General features: G+C 45.8%; 2 protein-coding genes across 4 annotated transcripts in view; one reads left to right on the top strand and one right to left on the bottom strand.

Moving 5' to 3' along the window:
- LOC147195275 (collagen alpha-1(XI) chain-like) overlaps positions 1-18,566 on the top strand; it is a 164,993-nt gene that overhangs the window by 33,209 nt on the left and 113,218 nt on the right. The gene's annotated exons all lie outside the window — the stretch shown is intronic.
- LOC147195277 (netrin-G1-like) overlaps positions 1-18,566 on the bottom strand; it is a 45,854-nt gene that overhangs the window by 19,360 nt on the left and 7,928 nt on the right. For all 3 annotated transcript variants that reach the window (XM_086129804.1, XM_086129807.1, XM_086129805.1), the window contains exon 3: positions 3,861-4,504. In XM_086129804.1, the coding sequence (XP_085985930.1) occupies positions 3,861-4,504 (644 nt within the window). The remainder of the gene's footprint in view (positions 1-3,860; positions 4,505-18,566) is intronic.

The following is an 18,566-nucleotide window of genomic DNA, read 5'->3' as shown; positions in this document are numbered from 1 at the left end:
GAATAAAACAAGACAATGTTGGGAATGACACGGAGGGGATGAGCGCAATCGCGCATTAGCAGCTTATGGATTAGCCGCTTCCACGGTTCCCAGGCCCCCCCGCCGACTAGCCCCGCACTTTTGCACATGTGCGGCTCTGACCGCGCGGCCATCCGCTAGCGGCCGCGTCTTAATTAGCCGGCAGACGTGGGATCGATACATGAGGAAAGGTGGGACAAGTCGGCGAGGTTCAAGGTTTTCTTGCGTGCTATCGAAGTGTGCGCTCAATAGACCCGACATCACCACACGGGTCGGTGAAGGTGAAGGAAAACTCAAAGGCTGACATAGCATCAGAAAATCAGCGGTGCACGACTCGACTCAAGGATGGAAAAAGGAGACGGCCGCGAAGGTTCCTCCATTTCGTCTTCTTTACATGAATTCTGTAATTTTTTTTTTCATTGAAATGCATGATACAAAAAGTCAGAATTTCTTTTTGCACAACGTGCTGGCTCTTCTCCAAAAAGCACTGAGCACATAAACATTTAAAAGTGAAGGAGAAAGTCCAAATATCTTTACAGTGGTGCCAAATAAGATCAAGCGAAATCATTTGAGGTTCATAATGAAAGTTGTTGTTCGTGGTGTATATGAATCAGATTTGTTTCAACGTTTGTAATCACGCTGCAACGTGACAACTTCAGATACCTTGTTGTTAGAATCAGTTCTGTTCAATGATGCAATGTTTTGGGGGAGTCGCCTAACTGGAGTCGCTAAACCACATGATCGGAGTGCCTCCCCCCACCCCCATTTTATCTGAGTCCATTAACTTGAGTCAGTCACTTGATTTGACGGAATCTTTGGAGTGTACGATGTTTCCGGTTCCCGTAGTCTGCTGGCACAAGCTGGTGAAACAAATAACCTTGCGGCTGTTTTCAGTGAGGCGGCTGGCCGGAGTCGGTAAGCCGATTGAATTGAATCATCTTGAATCTGTGCTTTCTTTTCTGTGAATCCACCGACTCGAGTCGGTGAAACAAATGAGGCGAGGGTGCGGTGCTCAGGATGATCTAGCACACTTTGTGTACTTAGCAGAAGCCAGTCGGAGGTCTCATATGATCCCGTAGATTTTGCTACTCCGGATTCAGTATGAAGGTCTGAATCATTCAATAAAATGGGATTTTTTTTTTTTGCTTTGTATTCGTTGCCCTGAGTCGAATGAAAATGAAAGCATTCGGAGATGATGCTGAGAAAACAAAAAAGGTATTTATGCAATATGCCGGTGCTCCTTCGTTCCATTCAGGTCCATGTCTGCGGGTTACCTGGTTGTGAGAAGCCTTCCATGCCTGATGGAGAGTTTATCAGCACATACAAGGATTTCTTGCAAGGCGCTGACACACAGCGATAAGGCTCTCACGTTGGTTCCCTCGCCAGAGGGCTGCCGACATCGCCCGGGAAGTCCAATCAGCCTCGCGCTACTGACTCGCTGATCCACCGCTGGACACAAGCGGTCCGTTCATTTTATTTCAATTTACACCGAAAAGTTTTTGGTGGCAAAATTGCATTTGATGCCCAGGAGCGGAGAAGCGGGTAGAATTGGAAGAATCGCATGTTTTTCCCCGATCCATCCAAGTTTTGTTTTGTTTTTTTTCCCTGAATTTATTTGTGGGTGGTATTATTCCATGCTTGCTCGGCATCTTTGCATATTCCAAGTCATTTATCCATGTTGGAGAGTATCGATGGAGAATTTTACAATGCATCATGGACGCTCGGGCTCATGCAGAAGTAGAACACGGCCTTTAAGAGCGGTACGAGGTGATTCGAGCAACTACCCTGTCGGTAATTGATCTTATCTTATGGCAAGCTTGTCTTAAGCTGAACGGTATCGATTCAGCATCACACGGTGGGCTAAAACGTCGGTGGATGAGCGTGGAAGTGCGCTGCTACGGACAGACATTGACAACTACTTCTCGTTGGTGTTTCGGCTAAGGAATGACTGAACGGTGACTAACGTGTGTCTCATCCAGCGTAGCTTGTTTCAACGGAACGGCTTTTCATTCGAAGCGTACGTCCCATTTATAGTAATGGGCTACGCGCAAATTTGGAAAAACCTGGCAAGCTCGACCGCGTCCTCACTTTCCGCCGACACGTCCCCGGTGATTACCATTTAATCAGCCGCAAACTCTCTTAATTACAAGATTAGGCTCCTGCCAATTTGCCAATGCGCTAATGGTTCTCGTCTGCCAACCGAATCGCAATTAGGGACTAACTGTTTCAATTCACCTCGGGGAGGTAGAGGGGGGGGGGGCTCTGATGGGTCATTACTAGCCTAGTTATGCTCGTATAAACCAACCGCCAGGCTGGCAGCGCCGCTCCGATTTGGAGAGCAGCTGCCAATGCTTTATGACCGTCTTGAGGGCCCTTCCACTGCATCGCGAATACAACGTTTCCGTTCCCCTGAAAAGAAAGCCGCAGAGGCGTTTTACCTTGTCCTAATTAAATGTCTCTAATGTTCTGTAAATGTACATTTTATAGCCAGAACTATAGCGCAGAGGGTCTCGTAGCTCTATTGACAGAAGGTAAGTGAATCGTTTATACGGGTGTTAGGTATTTGGAGTTACATTGAGGCATATAAAAAAAAAAATGCATTTACCGCCACGGTTAAGAACAAGCTCGATTGTGTGGAGTTGATTGGAGATTAATGGCGTCGTAAAACAACTCGCGGAGGCGCTGTTGGTTTTGACGAGTTTGCTGTCGAAAGAAAGCCAGCATGACTGTGCCTCACCGTCTTGGAAACAGAAGTTCAGAACATTCTGAAAGGACATAAATAGACGAACTGATCATTGATTGTAAGCAAAAGATGCTCATTATTTTAGTTTTTATATCATATCATTTAGCGATGCTAAGCTAGGAGGGGCAGCCGTCAGCTAATTCCAAGTGTGTGCACAGCGAAGATAACTGAAAGACCACGAACGCCGGCACATTATACTGAATATGGCCATGCACAAGATATAGAATTACAATAATGGATAAGTGTCAAACGCCGGTCCTGGCCCGCCGTCCCTTTTGCAACACAGCTAATTCAAATGACCAACTCATCAACAAGCTCTGCAGAAGCCTGATATTGATCATGTTCACTTGAACCAGGGTGTGTTGCAACAGGGAGAGATGGACAACATGCACGACGGCAGCTCTCCGGGACCGGACTTTGACACCTATGCAATAAGTCAACTGGAAATAACCTTTCACAGGTCAAAAAAATATCCATATTGTTTTTTTTGTTTTTTTTTTTTGTTTTTTGTCAAATGTTAAGTATTCCGAACAAACATTTTAGCTTTGACAACAAAGTAAACTGTACAAAAATTGGTTGAGAAGTGAGCAAGTTCCGACTTCTTTTTTAATGCCTGTGCATCGTCGGCAAGTCACCCCTGCCAACATGGCCGCCACATAGGCACAGTGGTTTATCTGCTGCAGTGCTATGGTGTATTTAGCATTCATATCAGTGGAACATTTGGGAGCACACTACAAGCAAAAAAAAAATGGAGAGAAAGATGGAATTGGAAGTGCTAGTGGAAAGGGCAAAAATATATTGAGTTACGGAAAATAAATTGATCGTTCTGATCATTTAGGGGAAGCCAGCAAACACATAGACGACGGCATGCCTGGAAAACCTGCTGTTTGCACCAAGTGGCACAGTGCGCTGAAATGCAGAGTTGAAAGGAGTTAGGGACCTGAAATCCCTGTGAATAGCGGCAGTTGACTCTACGATGACGGGACTTAATGTTTTTAATTTGATTGTCGTAAACCCTGCGCTCTTTAAATGAGGCTAAATGGATTGAATAGAACCTGGCGAAATTGCAAAAAAAAAAGAAAAGAAAAAATGTTCTCACCTTCCCTGCACTTTGATGTCGGAGATGGCGTAGAAGTATCTGGACAGGTTGTTTTCGTCCACCATTGTGGCACCGGTGGCCGGCTTCAGCAGCTTAATCCTCAGGTCGGTTATGGTGAAGAAGTCCCTCAGGTTCTTGGTGGTATCCAGCTGGCCGTACAAGGAGGCCATGTTGTGCAGGCGAGGCCCGGCGAACAGGGCAAAGCGGTCCTTGATCTCAAAGCGAACCGTCTTGTCGTTCTTCCAAACGTAGCCCCGCGAGTAGTCCTCGGTGCAGATGATGTCCAGCAGGGTGCGCTGGGTGAGGTCGCCGACCGTCTTCGGCTCCATGGTGAAGCCGTCCAAACAGTCGGTGGCGTAGAACTGGTACGGCGTCCACGTCCGGCCGTAGTCCAGCGACTTCTCCAGAACCATCTGCTCCGGCCGGCCCGACTCGAAAGTGAGCACGATGTCATCGGTCAGCTCGATGGTCTTGTTCCACGACAGCGTGATGTTGACTTGCAGCGGCTTGGGGTATTTCTTCCATGAGGTGGACTGCCAGAAGGTGGTGGGGTTGCGACCCTCAAAGTCAAACATCAGCTCGGGCGGATGAGCCAACTCCTCAGTGCTTGCGTCACACTCGTTGTTACACATGTAAGGGTTCTCCTGTAAAGACAACAAATAAGGAGCGATCCTGTCAGTTCACGTACCCTGATCCACATGCCGGGCTTCTGCTGTAGGCATAAAACACCCGAACCGTACCTTTTAAGCCTAACCACCACTCTGTTCGCTTTGATGGAGCCTTCATAGAACCCCACATGAGGATCATTTGATGGGTGGCATGATGGGAATAACGCTGTAGAATCACTTCTAAAGCAAGAATTAAGAAATACAAGTGGGACGTGTGGATGTCGAGTCAAAACCTGGTGTAATACTTCGAAAATGCTTGGCCACTTCTCACCATGAAAAAGAAAAACAAGCGGTCTTTATTCCGCCAGTGTTCACTACAGCACTTCCATCACATTCAGCTCCATGTGCACTTGATCAAGCATGCACACCCGATACATAGCGCGGCTCATTAAGATGTCGATGCCGATCCTCGCAAACTACCGTTCTTCCACCACCACCCAAATTGCTGCTGTAATTGAGATTCCTGTGTGGTATTTCAGACCCGAGATGGGACTGGAATCCAAATGAGCTGTTTCTTATAAAAACACCGGGGTCACATGTATTTTTCATGGCCACCCCCCACCCCCCTAAACCCCACCCCCAGTCTGCTCTGTATACGACAGGCCTCAACCCAGTCTATTTAAGTGTGTGTGTGTCTTCTCGATACATTCATCTCTGAGTGGGATCCAGCACTCGTGTGTGTGTGTGTGGGGGGGGGGGGCTTGTGTGTGTGTGTGTGTGTGTGTGTGGATGGGGCTTGTGTGTGAGAGTGAGAGAGAGAGAGATCAGAAGACTCACTCCCATTGACATTCTGCTCACCCTTGCCCCCCCCCCCCCCCCGCCCCGGAACAATGAGGTTAAGTGCTGATGAGATTCACATCCACTGTAAGCGTCTCGATAATCAGCAATCATTTGACACCCGACACGCTGGAACTATCTAAAGGTGAGAACAATCATTTCGGCGACACCCAGTCGTTTATCGCTCGGCACTCTCTCGCTCTCGTCTCTCTACGAGCGAGATGGACACGGGCGATGAGGATCACCACGAACAATACTGATAAGCATTCGCCGTTACAATTTTTATTTCACAGCACTTTCCAATAATCAACTTGAGAGGAATTTTATTAAGATATCCTTTATTTGATTAAGATATCCTTTATTTGTCCCGCAATGGGGAAATTACAAATTTTATTCGGTGCTTTGTGGGGCTCCAAGGGTGTCGATAATGTGTATGACATTTACAGCCCCCATTAAGCACACCGGTAATGTTTTCATTGCCAGTCGCCCATTCATTAGTCCGTCCTTTTTTTTCCAAGTCGAATCAGAACTGGAATCGGCAGATTATCAGTCCTTCATGTTAGTTTAAGCACACTATCGTGACTAAATTTCACCGGTCTACCAGTCCATCAGTCTGTCAGCCCTCCCCCCACAAAAAACAAAACAAAACATGTCATAGTCGAAAAATCCAAAATGTTAGCAGTCTACACTGCTGCCTTGTCCTCGACGTTTCTTCCGTCACAACGGCAAAACTGAGCCTTCACGTGGTCTCGGGAAACTTGCTGATGTCTCATTACGTTGTTTCATTCTCTATCTAGCTAGCTAGTAGTTAGCGTGAGACGTCAACCCCGATGCCTGGACCTTTTCTTTCTTTTTAGCCTGAACCGAGCTCTTGTGAGAAGTTTTTGTGCGCACATTGCTCGGCATTTTCGCTGTATTTGTCTTCCTCCATTTATCTCAAGAGCCGTTTTATTCGATGCTCTATTTCATGCTCAAAGAAGGCTCGAGTCATGACCCCGCCCTTGTGCCCCTGATACAGATCTCCTCACTTTTTTCCCCCCCTTTTGCAACCACCCAACGCTATCAGCTACTTGCTCTTCAGCAGGGAGTCAATAACAAGGCCGCGCAGCGGCAAGATTGCGGGGCGAGCTGACTCAAAGGCGCGTGGCATAATCCAATTAGGAGGCTAATAAGGGTGATGCCGCCGAGACGGAAGCGGGAGGAATGTAAAAGGAGACCTTTTCCGCTCGCCGGGTTTCCAACGAAGCTGTTAAGTGTTCCCTTCTTGAGACGCCAACGCACCAGCGCAGAGGCCAAAAAGGCAGAAAACGCAGTGTGTTTGGAAGGACGTGGCATGAGAAATCACAGCCAAGTTGAATTATTTCTTTGGTTGCTGTTTATTCTATTTTAAATTTGGATTGGTTTTCGACGTTCTCTTTCTGTTCGCCAGAGTCGTTATTGTCCAACCTTTTGTGAACAAGTGACTTTGATTTAAATCTCCTGAGATTGGTGTTGAGAATTTGAGAAAATCTGCTTGTGCTGCTTTTGGTTTTGTTGTTTTGGCTCCCATTCCATAGGACTCTAATTCTGAGCCACTATTGTCCAACTTTTGGACAATAGTGCAATTCAGTTCTTCTGTGCTGTTGCTAGTTTTATTTAGGTAGGCTCCTACTTCCTGATTTTTACCTTCTTAGGGCTTCACAAGAGCGGGTATGGAGCGGCTTTTTTCTGAGCGCAGGATTTTGTAATTGGTGTCGTGCATTTGAGTCCATCTATTTGTGGTTTATTTCGGCAGCCTTCGACATTCTCTTTTCATATTCATATTCTTGGCTTGATAGGTCAGCCAGAGCCAATATTGTTAAATTGTCAAATTCCTTTGTATAGCTCTTAATCACAGGAGTCTCAAAGAGCTTAGCAAGCGCTACAGTTGACAAATACGAACAACATCCCTGATCTAAAGCCCCAACTGGAGAAGGAAAAACTAAAAAATCCAATTTTGGTGAGGGGAGGGAGAGAACCTTTAAGAAGGGACCCCAAATTGAGGTATCCTCCTTCCAGGATGACCAGCGTCCAATGGGACAAGATGTATCATGTAGCGTGGTGCTGGACAATGTTAGTGAAAACAGCATGAGAATCCACTCGACCAAATTTCGGAGAGCAAAGGACTTTGATTTGGATCTTCTATGAACATTTTGTATTCGTGGGTGCTGTGTGACAAGACGGAGCACGACGTAAAAATCTAATCTGCTCCCTTAGCTTCTTATCCAGGAAGCTAGCTAGCTAGCCTCAAGCTTGTCACATGTGATCAAAAAGTAGTGGGGGGGGGGGGGGGGGGGTTATGGTTTTGCAGAACCTGTGATTTCCCCAAGGTCTTTCTCCTGATTCTTTCATTTGTTGGTCTCCCCGAGACCGTCACGTCTGCGGCTAACGACGAGCAATTTCCCCATCGAACAGCAAGGCACAAATAAGTAAATAAGGGCGACATTTGCATCGCTGCGCCGGCAGAAGAAATGGGGGAAGCGGTCATAAATTCAATCCATAATCATCCTGTCGTCACCCGCCTCCACTTTGGGCCTTCGGGGAAGCGATCAATCTATTCGAGGAAGCCCCGATCGGCATCAGCGGGGGATTCGTTCCTTTCACAAAAGTCCCTTCCATCATTAATAACGCTCAATAAAGCAGAGGCACTTTCCTCATCCAACAGTAAGTGACACTATTTACTCTGGGCTACAAAACGCCCACCACGCCGGAATTCTTTTCTGATGGCTCGGGCACAGGAAAAGAAGGTCAGAACCTTCCATCGGATTTCCCGCTGTGGTTATTTAACAATGAAAACACCGCCTCCTGGCTGATCGATAGCCTCGGTGGTCATTGCGGACTCGGGGGAGATTCAGCGCCGTACCGGGGGCCACCTATTGGAAAACAATAAGCCCCATCAGCTTGATCCTTCACCCGCAGTCGGGGCAGAGGCAGCCCAGATGAAAAATATCACCTCGGCTTTTCCCACGGATAATTGTCTGACTCGATAGGTGATCAAATAGCTGGCGTGGATCTCTTGATGACTATCACACGATCCAATTGAGTCACTTATTGGACTTTTACTGGACCACTTTGACCTTATTTTTCATTTAATGTATCGGTACACAAAATAATTTTACTTTTGTTAGGAAAAAAAAATAAGTCATTGAAGGATATGTGTAAGGCTGAAAAAGACAACGGCAACGACAAGAGACCGATAAAGTAAAAAAAAACAGACAACGGCGATGAAGTAGAAGACTACGAAGAAGGCAAAGGTGGCAAAAGGGGCGATGGCAAAAAAGATGATTTCATAAGACAATGAAGAAGACAATCAAGACTACAAAAGAATAAGAGGGCAATAATCAAGATCACAAAAAAGAAAAACGATGTCAAAACATGGCTGAATAAAATTCCTGATCGTCATAATCATTGTGAAAAAAAATAAAATAAAAAAAGTCCTTGCGATCTTGTGAGATTTGGATGAAAATAATCACAGCCCAACTCTCTCCCTCTGTTTTCCTTCTCCAGCAATATAAGGTTGACCTTAAGGGCGCAGCACCGTGCGAGATGTTATTAGCCTCGACCAGCTGCACTCTCCCGACTGCACGGAGGCTGCTTAACTTAGCGCAACGATGGGGACGTGTGCAGTGAGGGTCCGATCATTAGCAACGGGGGAGGAGTGGTGCTAAATGTCAGCAGGTGCGGAATTAAGGAGCTGATCTAATTGGCTGCCGGGCCAATCGGTTTATATGAAATGAAAACTCACGATGGCCACGAAATCGATCCGACCAAAGTGAATGGAAATCATGCATGCAAATTTACACAACGATTCCAACAGTCCTAACGAGGCGGGTCAGAAAGCCGGTGAACATCAGGCTCCATTTTTTTTTTTTGAGCTACTGATAACACCTCGCAGCTGGTTTCATAGTTAATATACAGGCATAACCACGCTTCGACACTCACACTTTTTTTTTGGTTGCCATTATTCATCTGAATTCTCTCTTTAGACGAGTGGGGCACATAAACCATGTTCTCTTGCAAGGAAATCTGATGCCGTTCGATATTGAAACAGTGGTGGGGAACCTTTTTGTGATGGGTGTTCATTTGAAAGTCCTCAGTGAGCTAAAATACTGGAAAAAAAAAAAAAAAGAAATGCTTCAGCCTGGTGGTCCAGTAGTGTCGATCTCACGTGTCGGTGTGCAGGGTTCGATTCTGGCTCCAGCCTCCCAATGTGGAGTTTGCACTTTCTCCCTGCGTGCCCGCGTGGGTTTTCTCCGGGTTCTCCGGTTTCCTCCGACATTCCAAAAACGCATGGCAGGCTAGCGCGGGTGGTTGTTCATCTCCCTGTGATTGGCTGGCAACCGGCTCAGGGTGTCCCCCGCCTACTGGCCAAAGATGGCTGGGACAGGCTCCAGCACCCCCCCCCCCCCCCCCCGCGACCCTTGTGAGGATAAAGCGGTTCAGAAAATGGATGGATGGAAGTTTCTTCTTGTATATTGTCACCATGTTTTTTGGTGTTTGTTTTTCATCATAGAGCGAAGCCTTCAAGCAGCGCAATGTCAAAAGGACGCAAGAGTCCTTAAATAGAGCGTAACTCTTTCCGAAACCTATGGGGCTATAAGGGGGGGAAAAAAACAAGAAACGTCCACTGCATGTGAAAGCAGAGGTGTCGCTGGATTAATCAGCCCGTCGTCCCGCCGGTCCCAACACCTCCCAACCTGCCACATGACACCTGCGCCACACGTCTGCAATGAATCGCACACACACCGCAAGGACTTGGACAATTGGCGTCTCTCTCCATTATATTCCTCCGAGTGGGAATTGATCCCCGGACAACGGAAACGGCGAACGGATGAAGCGCCACTCGGTGAAATCACAAGGTGGCAATCGGCGCGTACAATAAACTCCTAATCAGTTGAAAAGGCGAGCTCCATTTGCCCCGCGCTCCCAAAAGCAACTCCACGTAAGTCCAAATGATTCCCAACAGATCGGCCTTTTAGAGGACGAGTGTGTTGCTACCTTTCATCCTCCATTAATCCTTTCGGGTGTCGTATAAAGCGTCCGACGGGAATAGGGGTCAAGCTATTCGGAGCGTTTGCGGCTTAGAAATTCCATACGGGTTGAGTGACCGCTCGATCATATCCCAGGTTCGAGAATCATATGCCTTGGAAAGTTTTGGAGTACATCTTATGTCGAGGAGAGGAGCAAGATTGTGGAAAAAACATCCAAAAAGTCCTGAAGGACTCTATTTTTATTTTTTTTTAAAGCAAAATAGTTGCGCACTTAAGGCTGCGATTGGTAGGAAACCGCTTCACCCGCGCCATGAACGCCGTGGCAGATGTGTTGATGGTTTAAAAATCTCGCCGGGCATCCGCAGCAAATGACGCCCTGTAGTATAGTATAGTATAGAAGCCACAGACGAAGCAAACGACGGTGAGTAATTCCCCTGATGGAGTCTGACGTGTTCTGTTTGGCATGCTATGTTGACATGTTGTGTTTTGGACTTCGAAATGAAACGGGTCACGCCGGCTTTGATGTAGTCCATCCTGTACATCAAAGAAATGGACCTTCAAAATAAATTTAACCTAACGCTAGGTCAATGTGATGTTAAATGAGTTTTTGGCTTCACTCTCTTAAAATATAAAAAGAAAAAAGAAAAAAAAGATGAAAAGACAAGCATCAAGTGTCGGGTGCAGAGGTGACATTCGTAATTCGCTTTTGGCGTCGACATTTTAATCATAAAACACCAACGGGAAACCCACACATCTAGCGGCATGTTCATGTTTTCCATTTGCCGCACATCAAGCACTGTACCCCCCCCCCCCCGCACAGTTTTTTTTTTAAACGTAAACGTAGTCCTCGCCGAGGCAGTCCCTTTGAGGACGCCACCGCTTCCAAGTCTGCTCCTTTGAAGTCGACGCCTAGCCAAATAAGACCCCCCCACCCCCACACAAACATCCCACCCCCACCGCTGACCCATGAATCCAAATTGAGGTCTGCGACTGCAGACAAAAGGGAAACAGCGCTGTGTGTTAATTAACACCTGGCCTCATTATCTGTCCCGTGTGGCACGGTCCCACTAGGCCGCATTTAACACCGCTTATCGTGATCATAGCGCCACTAACAGTTGTGCAGACGGACAAACTTCTATGGATTGCGTCACTGTGTGTTGTGTGTGGTTGTGTGTGTGTGTGTGTACGGGATTAGAGTCTCTCCGATGTTGGGGGTTGAATAAAACCCTCCAACGTGACTCTAATGAGCAACTCTTTAATTCTCTCTGCGAGATCTCGATGCCATGCGCTCGATTAAAGCGCTGCCTGTTAAGTGGCTCGCGAGTCCGGGTCAAATTTACAGCAAAGCACGAAATACAGAAAACATAAAGGGGGACGGCCATCCGTCCATTTTCTATCGAGTAATCAATCCTCCTATACCACTTTTTGCGGAGGAGAGGGACCGGACCCTGCCATGAAGAGTGAAAAATTTGACTTGTGAATGCAAACTTGAGCTACAAGCACTGTGTGGCAAATGACTCAACTCACTTCACAATAAATTAGAATTAGTAAATATTCTTTAAAAAAAAAAAAAAAAAAACCTTCAAGATGTTCATTGCCACACTCAGGTGAAAGTTACTGTCAAAGTCAACTTAAAACTAGTGTTGCAACATTCAAGAGCGGTCTTGATCTGGTCTCAAGCGTGACTCCCAAAAGTCTCGGTCTTGTCTTGGTTATCTCCGTTGTTGCCATGGCGACCGCTGCTCATCCTGTCACGTGGTTGTGTTGGATACGAAGTGGCTCGGCATGTATTCCTCTCGATACTCATCTTGCTTTTTCTGAGTTGCGTGCGTGCTTGTAAAGATTTTACCAAGGAAGGACGTCCAATATATGACACCACGTTACCGTGGGTGAAAACAATTCTGCATTGCTGTCAATTGAAGTCTGGTTTCTTCTTCACGACATCGCTTGCGGGGATGTCGGCGAAGAGCTGTCGCGTCTCCAGAGACTCAAAACGCTAAGTAGCACCAAAGCCGCGCCGAACGCTCGTGTGCCGCTCAGGCAGACGGAGGTGACAAGTTCACCACGGTCGAGGTTGGGGAGGGGGGGGGAGTTGTGTTTTTTTTTCCAGCAAAAATACTTCAAGTTCAGTCTTTTTTTTTGGGGGGTGGTAGTGCTTTCACAAAGGCCAGGGAATCATAGCGGTCGTCACCGTCAAAGAGATGAAATTGAGAGCGAGACTCGGAAATAGCGCAGCTATTGTGCTAACTCGCCGCGTCAATCTGCATAGTTATTAGAGCCGTCGATTAATTTCAAATGCCAGCCGGCTTGCGGGAATAAAGCGCCGCTCAAATGTCAGCTTTTCATTCAGCATTATATAAAAATCCAGCCCCCCCAAAAAAAGGCAGTTCTCCTGTTCTTTCCTGGCCTGTACACACTCACGAACACACACACGCACGCACACACACACGCACACACACGCTTTTTGGTTTTCTCAGATCGATGTGGCTTGACAACGTGATGGCTGAGGGGGAGAGCGAGCTCCCAACAGTTGCCTGTCATCCTGCCACTGTTTCTGGCTTCAAACCTTTCCACGCGCTGCAGGATTTTTCTCTTAGAAAAAAAAAAGACATCATAGTGAATGCATACATCTAAAACGTTGACCTTTTTTTTTCCTCCCCCCTCAATGCCAAAAACACGGCAAGCGCTTTGACATTTATGATGACTTGACAAAAGAAAAAAAAAGTTTGTATTACACACGGTTTATGTGAAATCTTACGCGTTGGGCCATGGTTCCCTTCAAGGCGGTCAAACAAAAGCAGAAATATCTGACGTTGGCCTCCTACGTGAGAGCAGAATTTAAAATTGTGATGCCATGCTCCGATTGGAGAGCGTTGGCTAAAAAAAAATAAACTTCCTGCTTTGGATTTGGGGCTCAGTTGGGCGAACGTCAAAGTCTGATTTGGATTTCAGAGCCCTGGAATTCCCCCGCCCCATCCTCCAAAATGGCTCCTTCAAACAAAATGGTTGAATTCCTCTTCAATTTAGATAATTGATTATCGTGCAATGAGTCATTCAGGATATTGGTGGGAAAAAAACACTTTTCTGATCAATTAAAGTGGTGCTCAGAAGGAAAAAATGTATTTGCGTTATCAACAAAAACCGCATCCATTTGGGTCACTTTGTGTTAAAGCAAGCTCCTAATAACTCGCGGACGTGCAAACCACTCGTCCGCCGTTCCTAACAGGGTGCCTTCAATTCAAATGAACCAGGAAGGTTGTTTTGGCAAAGACAAGACCGGATACAAAAATGGGAACACCAGCTATTTGTCAACGTTTACAATACTGCTGCGTTTCCCCATCAATAAGGCGAAATGGGTCGCCGGAGGTACACTTTAATGGATGGGTTCACTTTCCTCGTCGTCAATCATACAACAAAAGGGGAAGGGGAAAAAAAATCATGTTATGAAGACCTAATATGCCTTTTAAACTGAAGTCGAAGCGGCACGGGAAGGTCGGGGATGAATTTGTTAAGTATGGCAAAAACAACACGCTCTGATTGAAGAGTGTGAATAATGGCCACTGTCGAGGAACGTCTGTCTCATCCGCCAAATGTCAAATTAACCAAGTGTGAGAAGCGCAATTCAGCCGTGACGCACTCTCGCCGGGCTTTTTTCCGCGCCAGACGATGCGAGTGTTTTGCGGCAACCGGCAAAGCGTGTGAGTCACGATGAAATAAGAGGCTCGCCTTTGGATCATTGCGCACGGCGGGAAAATACGGGTGAGATGTGGCTTTGGTTTGCTTGATCTAAATCGTAAACCTGACAGAAGATTCGATGAGAGTGACTTTGGTCATGGAGAATCTGAAAAGTGTCAAAAGAACAAGGATGTAATGATGTGTGTGTGTTTTTCTGAGCAACTAAAATATAGCTCGGTCTTACATCGCCTCGGCGGTTATGGTGCGATTCCCTCCAACGACTATATGACTCACTGCAATACGATACGATTGACTCCACTTACGATCCCATTCGTTTTCATGACGATGCAGTCCGATTAAATTGACTCCAATTACAGTGTCATGTGAAACACAATACGATTCACTCCATTGAGGATACAATTGGATACGGTACGAGACCAGAGACTCAGATTACAGTAGCATTTGCTCACATTACACAAAGACCATTCGCGTCAATTACAATGATTGATCCTCATACAATTGAGACCAATTTAGATTCAAATCGCTCCAATTGTGATATGCTCGGATTCACTTCGGATTCTACCTTTCGCCTCGGTACACTCGGCATTGTTGAAGTTGAAGTAAGCTGTTTTACAGTAAAAAGGAAAACCTTTCCGTAGGTTGACACCACTGCTACATTAAAGCAAGGGCGCGTACACTCCGATTTCATTCGTGAATATGTTTTCAAATAAATAAACTTTTCAATTTAGACCGAATCGGATTCTTCATTTGTTGGACTATGAAGCAATTTTTTTGGGAAGAGTACGAGGGGCAATATAAAAATAATGAGTCCTGTTCAACTTTTAGTTGATATTTTTTCCAGAAAGGTCAACTGTGCAGTTTAAAATACTGGTTTAAATACAAACTGTGAAAAAATTTGGTTGGCACGTATCCATTTTCTGTCAGCCATTTTGCAAATGACATCATCATCAGATGTCCATCGGAAGCAAAAGAGTCGTGAGTGAATTGCTTATTTTTGAAGGGGAACCGCCGATAACGGCGAAACAACTCGAGAACGCACATGCAAATCAGACATTTATATGTCATGAGCTACTCTTTCAGTTTGTGCAGCAACAAAATTACATTGAGGCCAATTAGCAAAAGAATCATCCACAGAGGCTTTTTAAAAAGTCAAAATCAATGGGAGGGGAGCAAAGCGGAGTGTGTTTAAACAGTCCAGCAAGGACACACACACACACACACACACACACAAACGTCACTTTCCCCTCTTTGCTTGTCTCCATGCATAATTCAATCCATCTTTGTATTTACAACCGGCCAAGAATTAACCTGTCACGCGTAACCGCAAATAATGGCGCCATATCTCCTGTCAAGCTGCTCACCTCATCCACAGTGGCCAACCTGGGGCTCGGGATATTATGCATCATCGCTTGACAGAAAACAAGGCACGGGGAAATTAAAAAAGCGGGGCGGCAGACAAAAGCGCTGGCAGGCGAATGAAAGCATCGGTGATGGTTCCCTTTGCCACCCCCTGTTGGCGTCGGGGGACATGTCGCACGTCACCGCGGTGTCTCAGCGGTCAGCGGTGCGGCGATGATGTCCCGGGTCGCGCCGGTTCACGGCAGAGTCAAGGGCGGCGGGGTGACGGCAGGCTAAACGCTCCAACTGTTCCCCGTCTTCAAACAAATGCACGGATGAGCGAACCTCGCCTTGTCAAGCCCAAACCCGCTCCTCCGTAAACGGTCAAGGGGGGCGGGGGCGGGTGGGCATCGCGAACTGATTTAGCGAGCACTTAAAAGTCTGGAGCAAGGATGTGACCCCTGTCGTCATAAAAATAACAATGGGAGGAGTTTGATTATTTTTTTTCTACGATGCAACTCGGTACAATGCAATCCACTTTCCATTACAACGTGATCGCGATACGTGACGTCGCGATACAACGCACTCCAAAAACTTCCGATATAAATGAGGACATGTTATGACGATGATTCCTAACCAGTGCGCCGTGGCGCATTAGTGTGCCTCGAGAGATGATCGGGTGCGCCGTGGTAGATTATCTAATCTCAGTTATTGGGACCAAAAAATGGTGTCATTGCTCATAAAAACAATGCTTCGTTAATTGATCGATGCCACCCACGTAGTACATAACATTTTTTTTTCTTTTATAGCATTTATATCCAAAAAGGGAGAATGAAGACAAAGAATAAAGCAATATGTTTTTGTAAATTAAATTGGATCTATCTATCTATCTATCTATCTATCTATATCCATACATTATTTATATATACATGAGTTGTAATCTTTTTCAAATTTTCAAACTCTGCCTATCTTGAGTGCATAAATGTCTTCAATCAAAGCGTTTGCGGACAATTTATCAACCTCACAGTAAACAGTTGCTTATTGATGCTCCCAGCAGATGCGGATCAACATTTATTTGGATGGCCGCCTCGGGCCACCTGATTAACATTATTTTGGTCTCCGCTTCATCCTCCAGGAAATATGCCTCTTTTCTTTTGATGACATCAAAGTAGGCCGATAAATATCTGCTACCATGTGAACACTTCTCAGCACCAGTATGAGGACCAATCCCCCCCCCCCTCCCATCCCCCCCATACACGAAGGGGAGCTGACGCAGAACACCATCAACCTTAAAGAGTGATGTGTTGATTTGCCAAAAAGCAGATAAAAGTCATTCTCCAAGTAGAAGAACAATAAATACATGGCAGTCTCCCCAGTGGCTTAGTGGCGGCTCTCATCTCGTGTTGCCATCCCTTAAACCTCTGGGGGTGGGGGGGGGTGAAACAATGTGCCCAACTGGCAGCCGGAGCTCTTTCATCCATTCTTAGAGAACGGAATAAAGTTCAGCGGTATGACAAGGATCCACCGAGCTAGACTCAAAGGACGCCGGAAGAAATGTGCCCGATGCAGAAGCGCGTCGGCCAACAGTGCCCTAACTCAAAGCCGGCGTTCCTTGCCTTATCTCCACTGACGGATCTCCACAAGTGAGAGGCCCGTTTTGCCCAATTTGCCCTTTTTTTATCAACCACCAACTGGATACAGTACTACAGAACATAACATATACATTTTTGGTCACCAGAGAAGAAATTCAAGTTACAAGATTCAAGCAAAGCGACAACAAACAACAACATAAAACAACAAATAAATAAATACAATTTTTTTTTCGGACTTGAGTTCAGATTAAAAAGTCTAAATGGTACCAGAATAAGATGATTTTATAGGGAAAAAAACCATACAAAAAGTGTATATTTTTTAGAAACAAGATTTAATTTTAAGTGTGCATATTTGTCCAAAAAAAAAAAAAATCATCTTATAGTTTCCCCAAAAAGCCCGTGGGGAGAAGCAGTCATTCCTGAGCCTTTTGCCTAATCCAGAAGTGTCAAACTCATTTTTGTTGCGGGCCCGATTTTAGTTTTATTCGCCTATTGTTTAAGTTACTGAAATGAGGGCTTTGGTAACAAGAAATTATTTACAGTATCATTCTTCTTTATTAGAAATGAGAATTTGAAATTTTGGTGCAGATTTTAGCAAGCATCATGAAAGTTGACATCTTTGATTTGCTTTCGCGGGCCAGATCTGGCCCCCCGGGCCTCGAGTTTGACACCTGTGGCCTAATCCTTTGAGGGGAAATAAGTGGCCAACCGACACCAAAAAGTCTCCGCTTGCATTGAGAATATTTCCATTTGATAGCCTCATTTGTTTGAGATCAGCACCAGTGCATTACTAAACAGGCCTTGCATGGCAGACCTCATAACTCATGACTATTTCAAGCAGCAGACACACACACGCACGCACACACACACACACAGGAAGAAATTGTTTACAGGTAGTGAGGACAAGGCAGGGTGACAATCCATCCAAGATACTGTGACTGCACTTTACGAATCATTGAATGGCAGAAAGCAATTCCTGAGGGGTGGGGGGGGGGGGGGGGGAGATCACTCTGGACTGTGTTTTTGTTCGCAAATTACGTTTATTTGGATTTTCGGTGACGGGTGTTGTGCATTTGAGTGGGTCTGTGTTGTGAATGGTTTTACTTCGGAAGGTTGCTGCCTCCTGTGTTGTTACCATTGTCTTCTGGAGTTGCTGTGATGACCTTTTTGTCAACAAACGAGTTTGAACTGCGTCAACCGTATGCATTTGAGTGTTTGTGCTGTTACTGGTTTATTGTCGCTGCATTTTGACTTTGTGTTTTTGTACCATTGATAGCAACGTCCGACGGAGGCAGTACCGAGAAACTTTTTGTGAACGAAAGGCTGATTTAGATCTGCCGCGACAGGTGTTATACATGCGAGTTCATTTTCTCTCTCCAAAGAACTCTCAACTGAGAGCCACTATTCTCCAGGTTTTTGTTAACCGAGGACTTCACTTTCGATATTTGGTGGGTGGGTTTTTGTCGATATTAATTGTGCTCTTAGTCATTTTATTTTGTTAGGTTCCTGCTTCCTGTTTTTGTTCTTGTCCCCTGAAAAGAACTCTGAGCCAGAACCAATATTGGCCAACTTTTTGTGGGATTTTTAATTTTTTTTTTTTTATGCGGCTGGGTCTATCTGACTGGA

The sequence above is a fragment of the Hippocampus guttulatus genome, chromosome 14 (genome assembly GCF_054856545.1).
Source record: "Hippocampus guttulatus isolate MCC_2025c chromosome 14, RoL_Hgut_1.0, whole genome shotgun sequence".
NCBI lineage: Eukaryota > Metazoa > Chordata > Actinopteri > Syngnathiformes > Syngnathidae > Hippocampus > Hippocampus guttulatus.
This window is presented reverse-complemented; position numbering and strand designations above follow the sequence as displayed.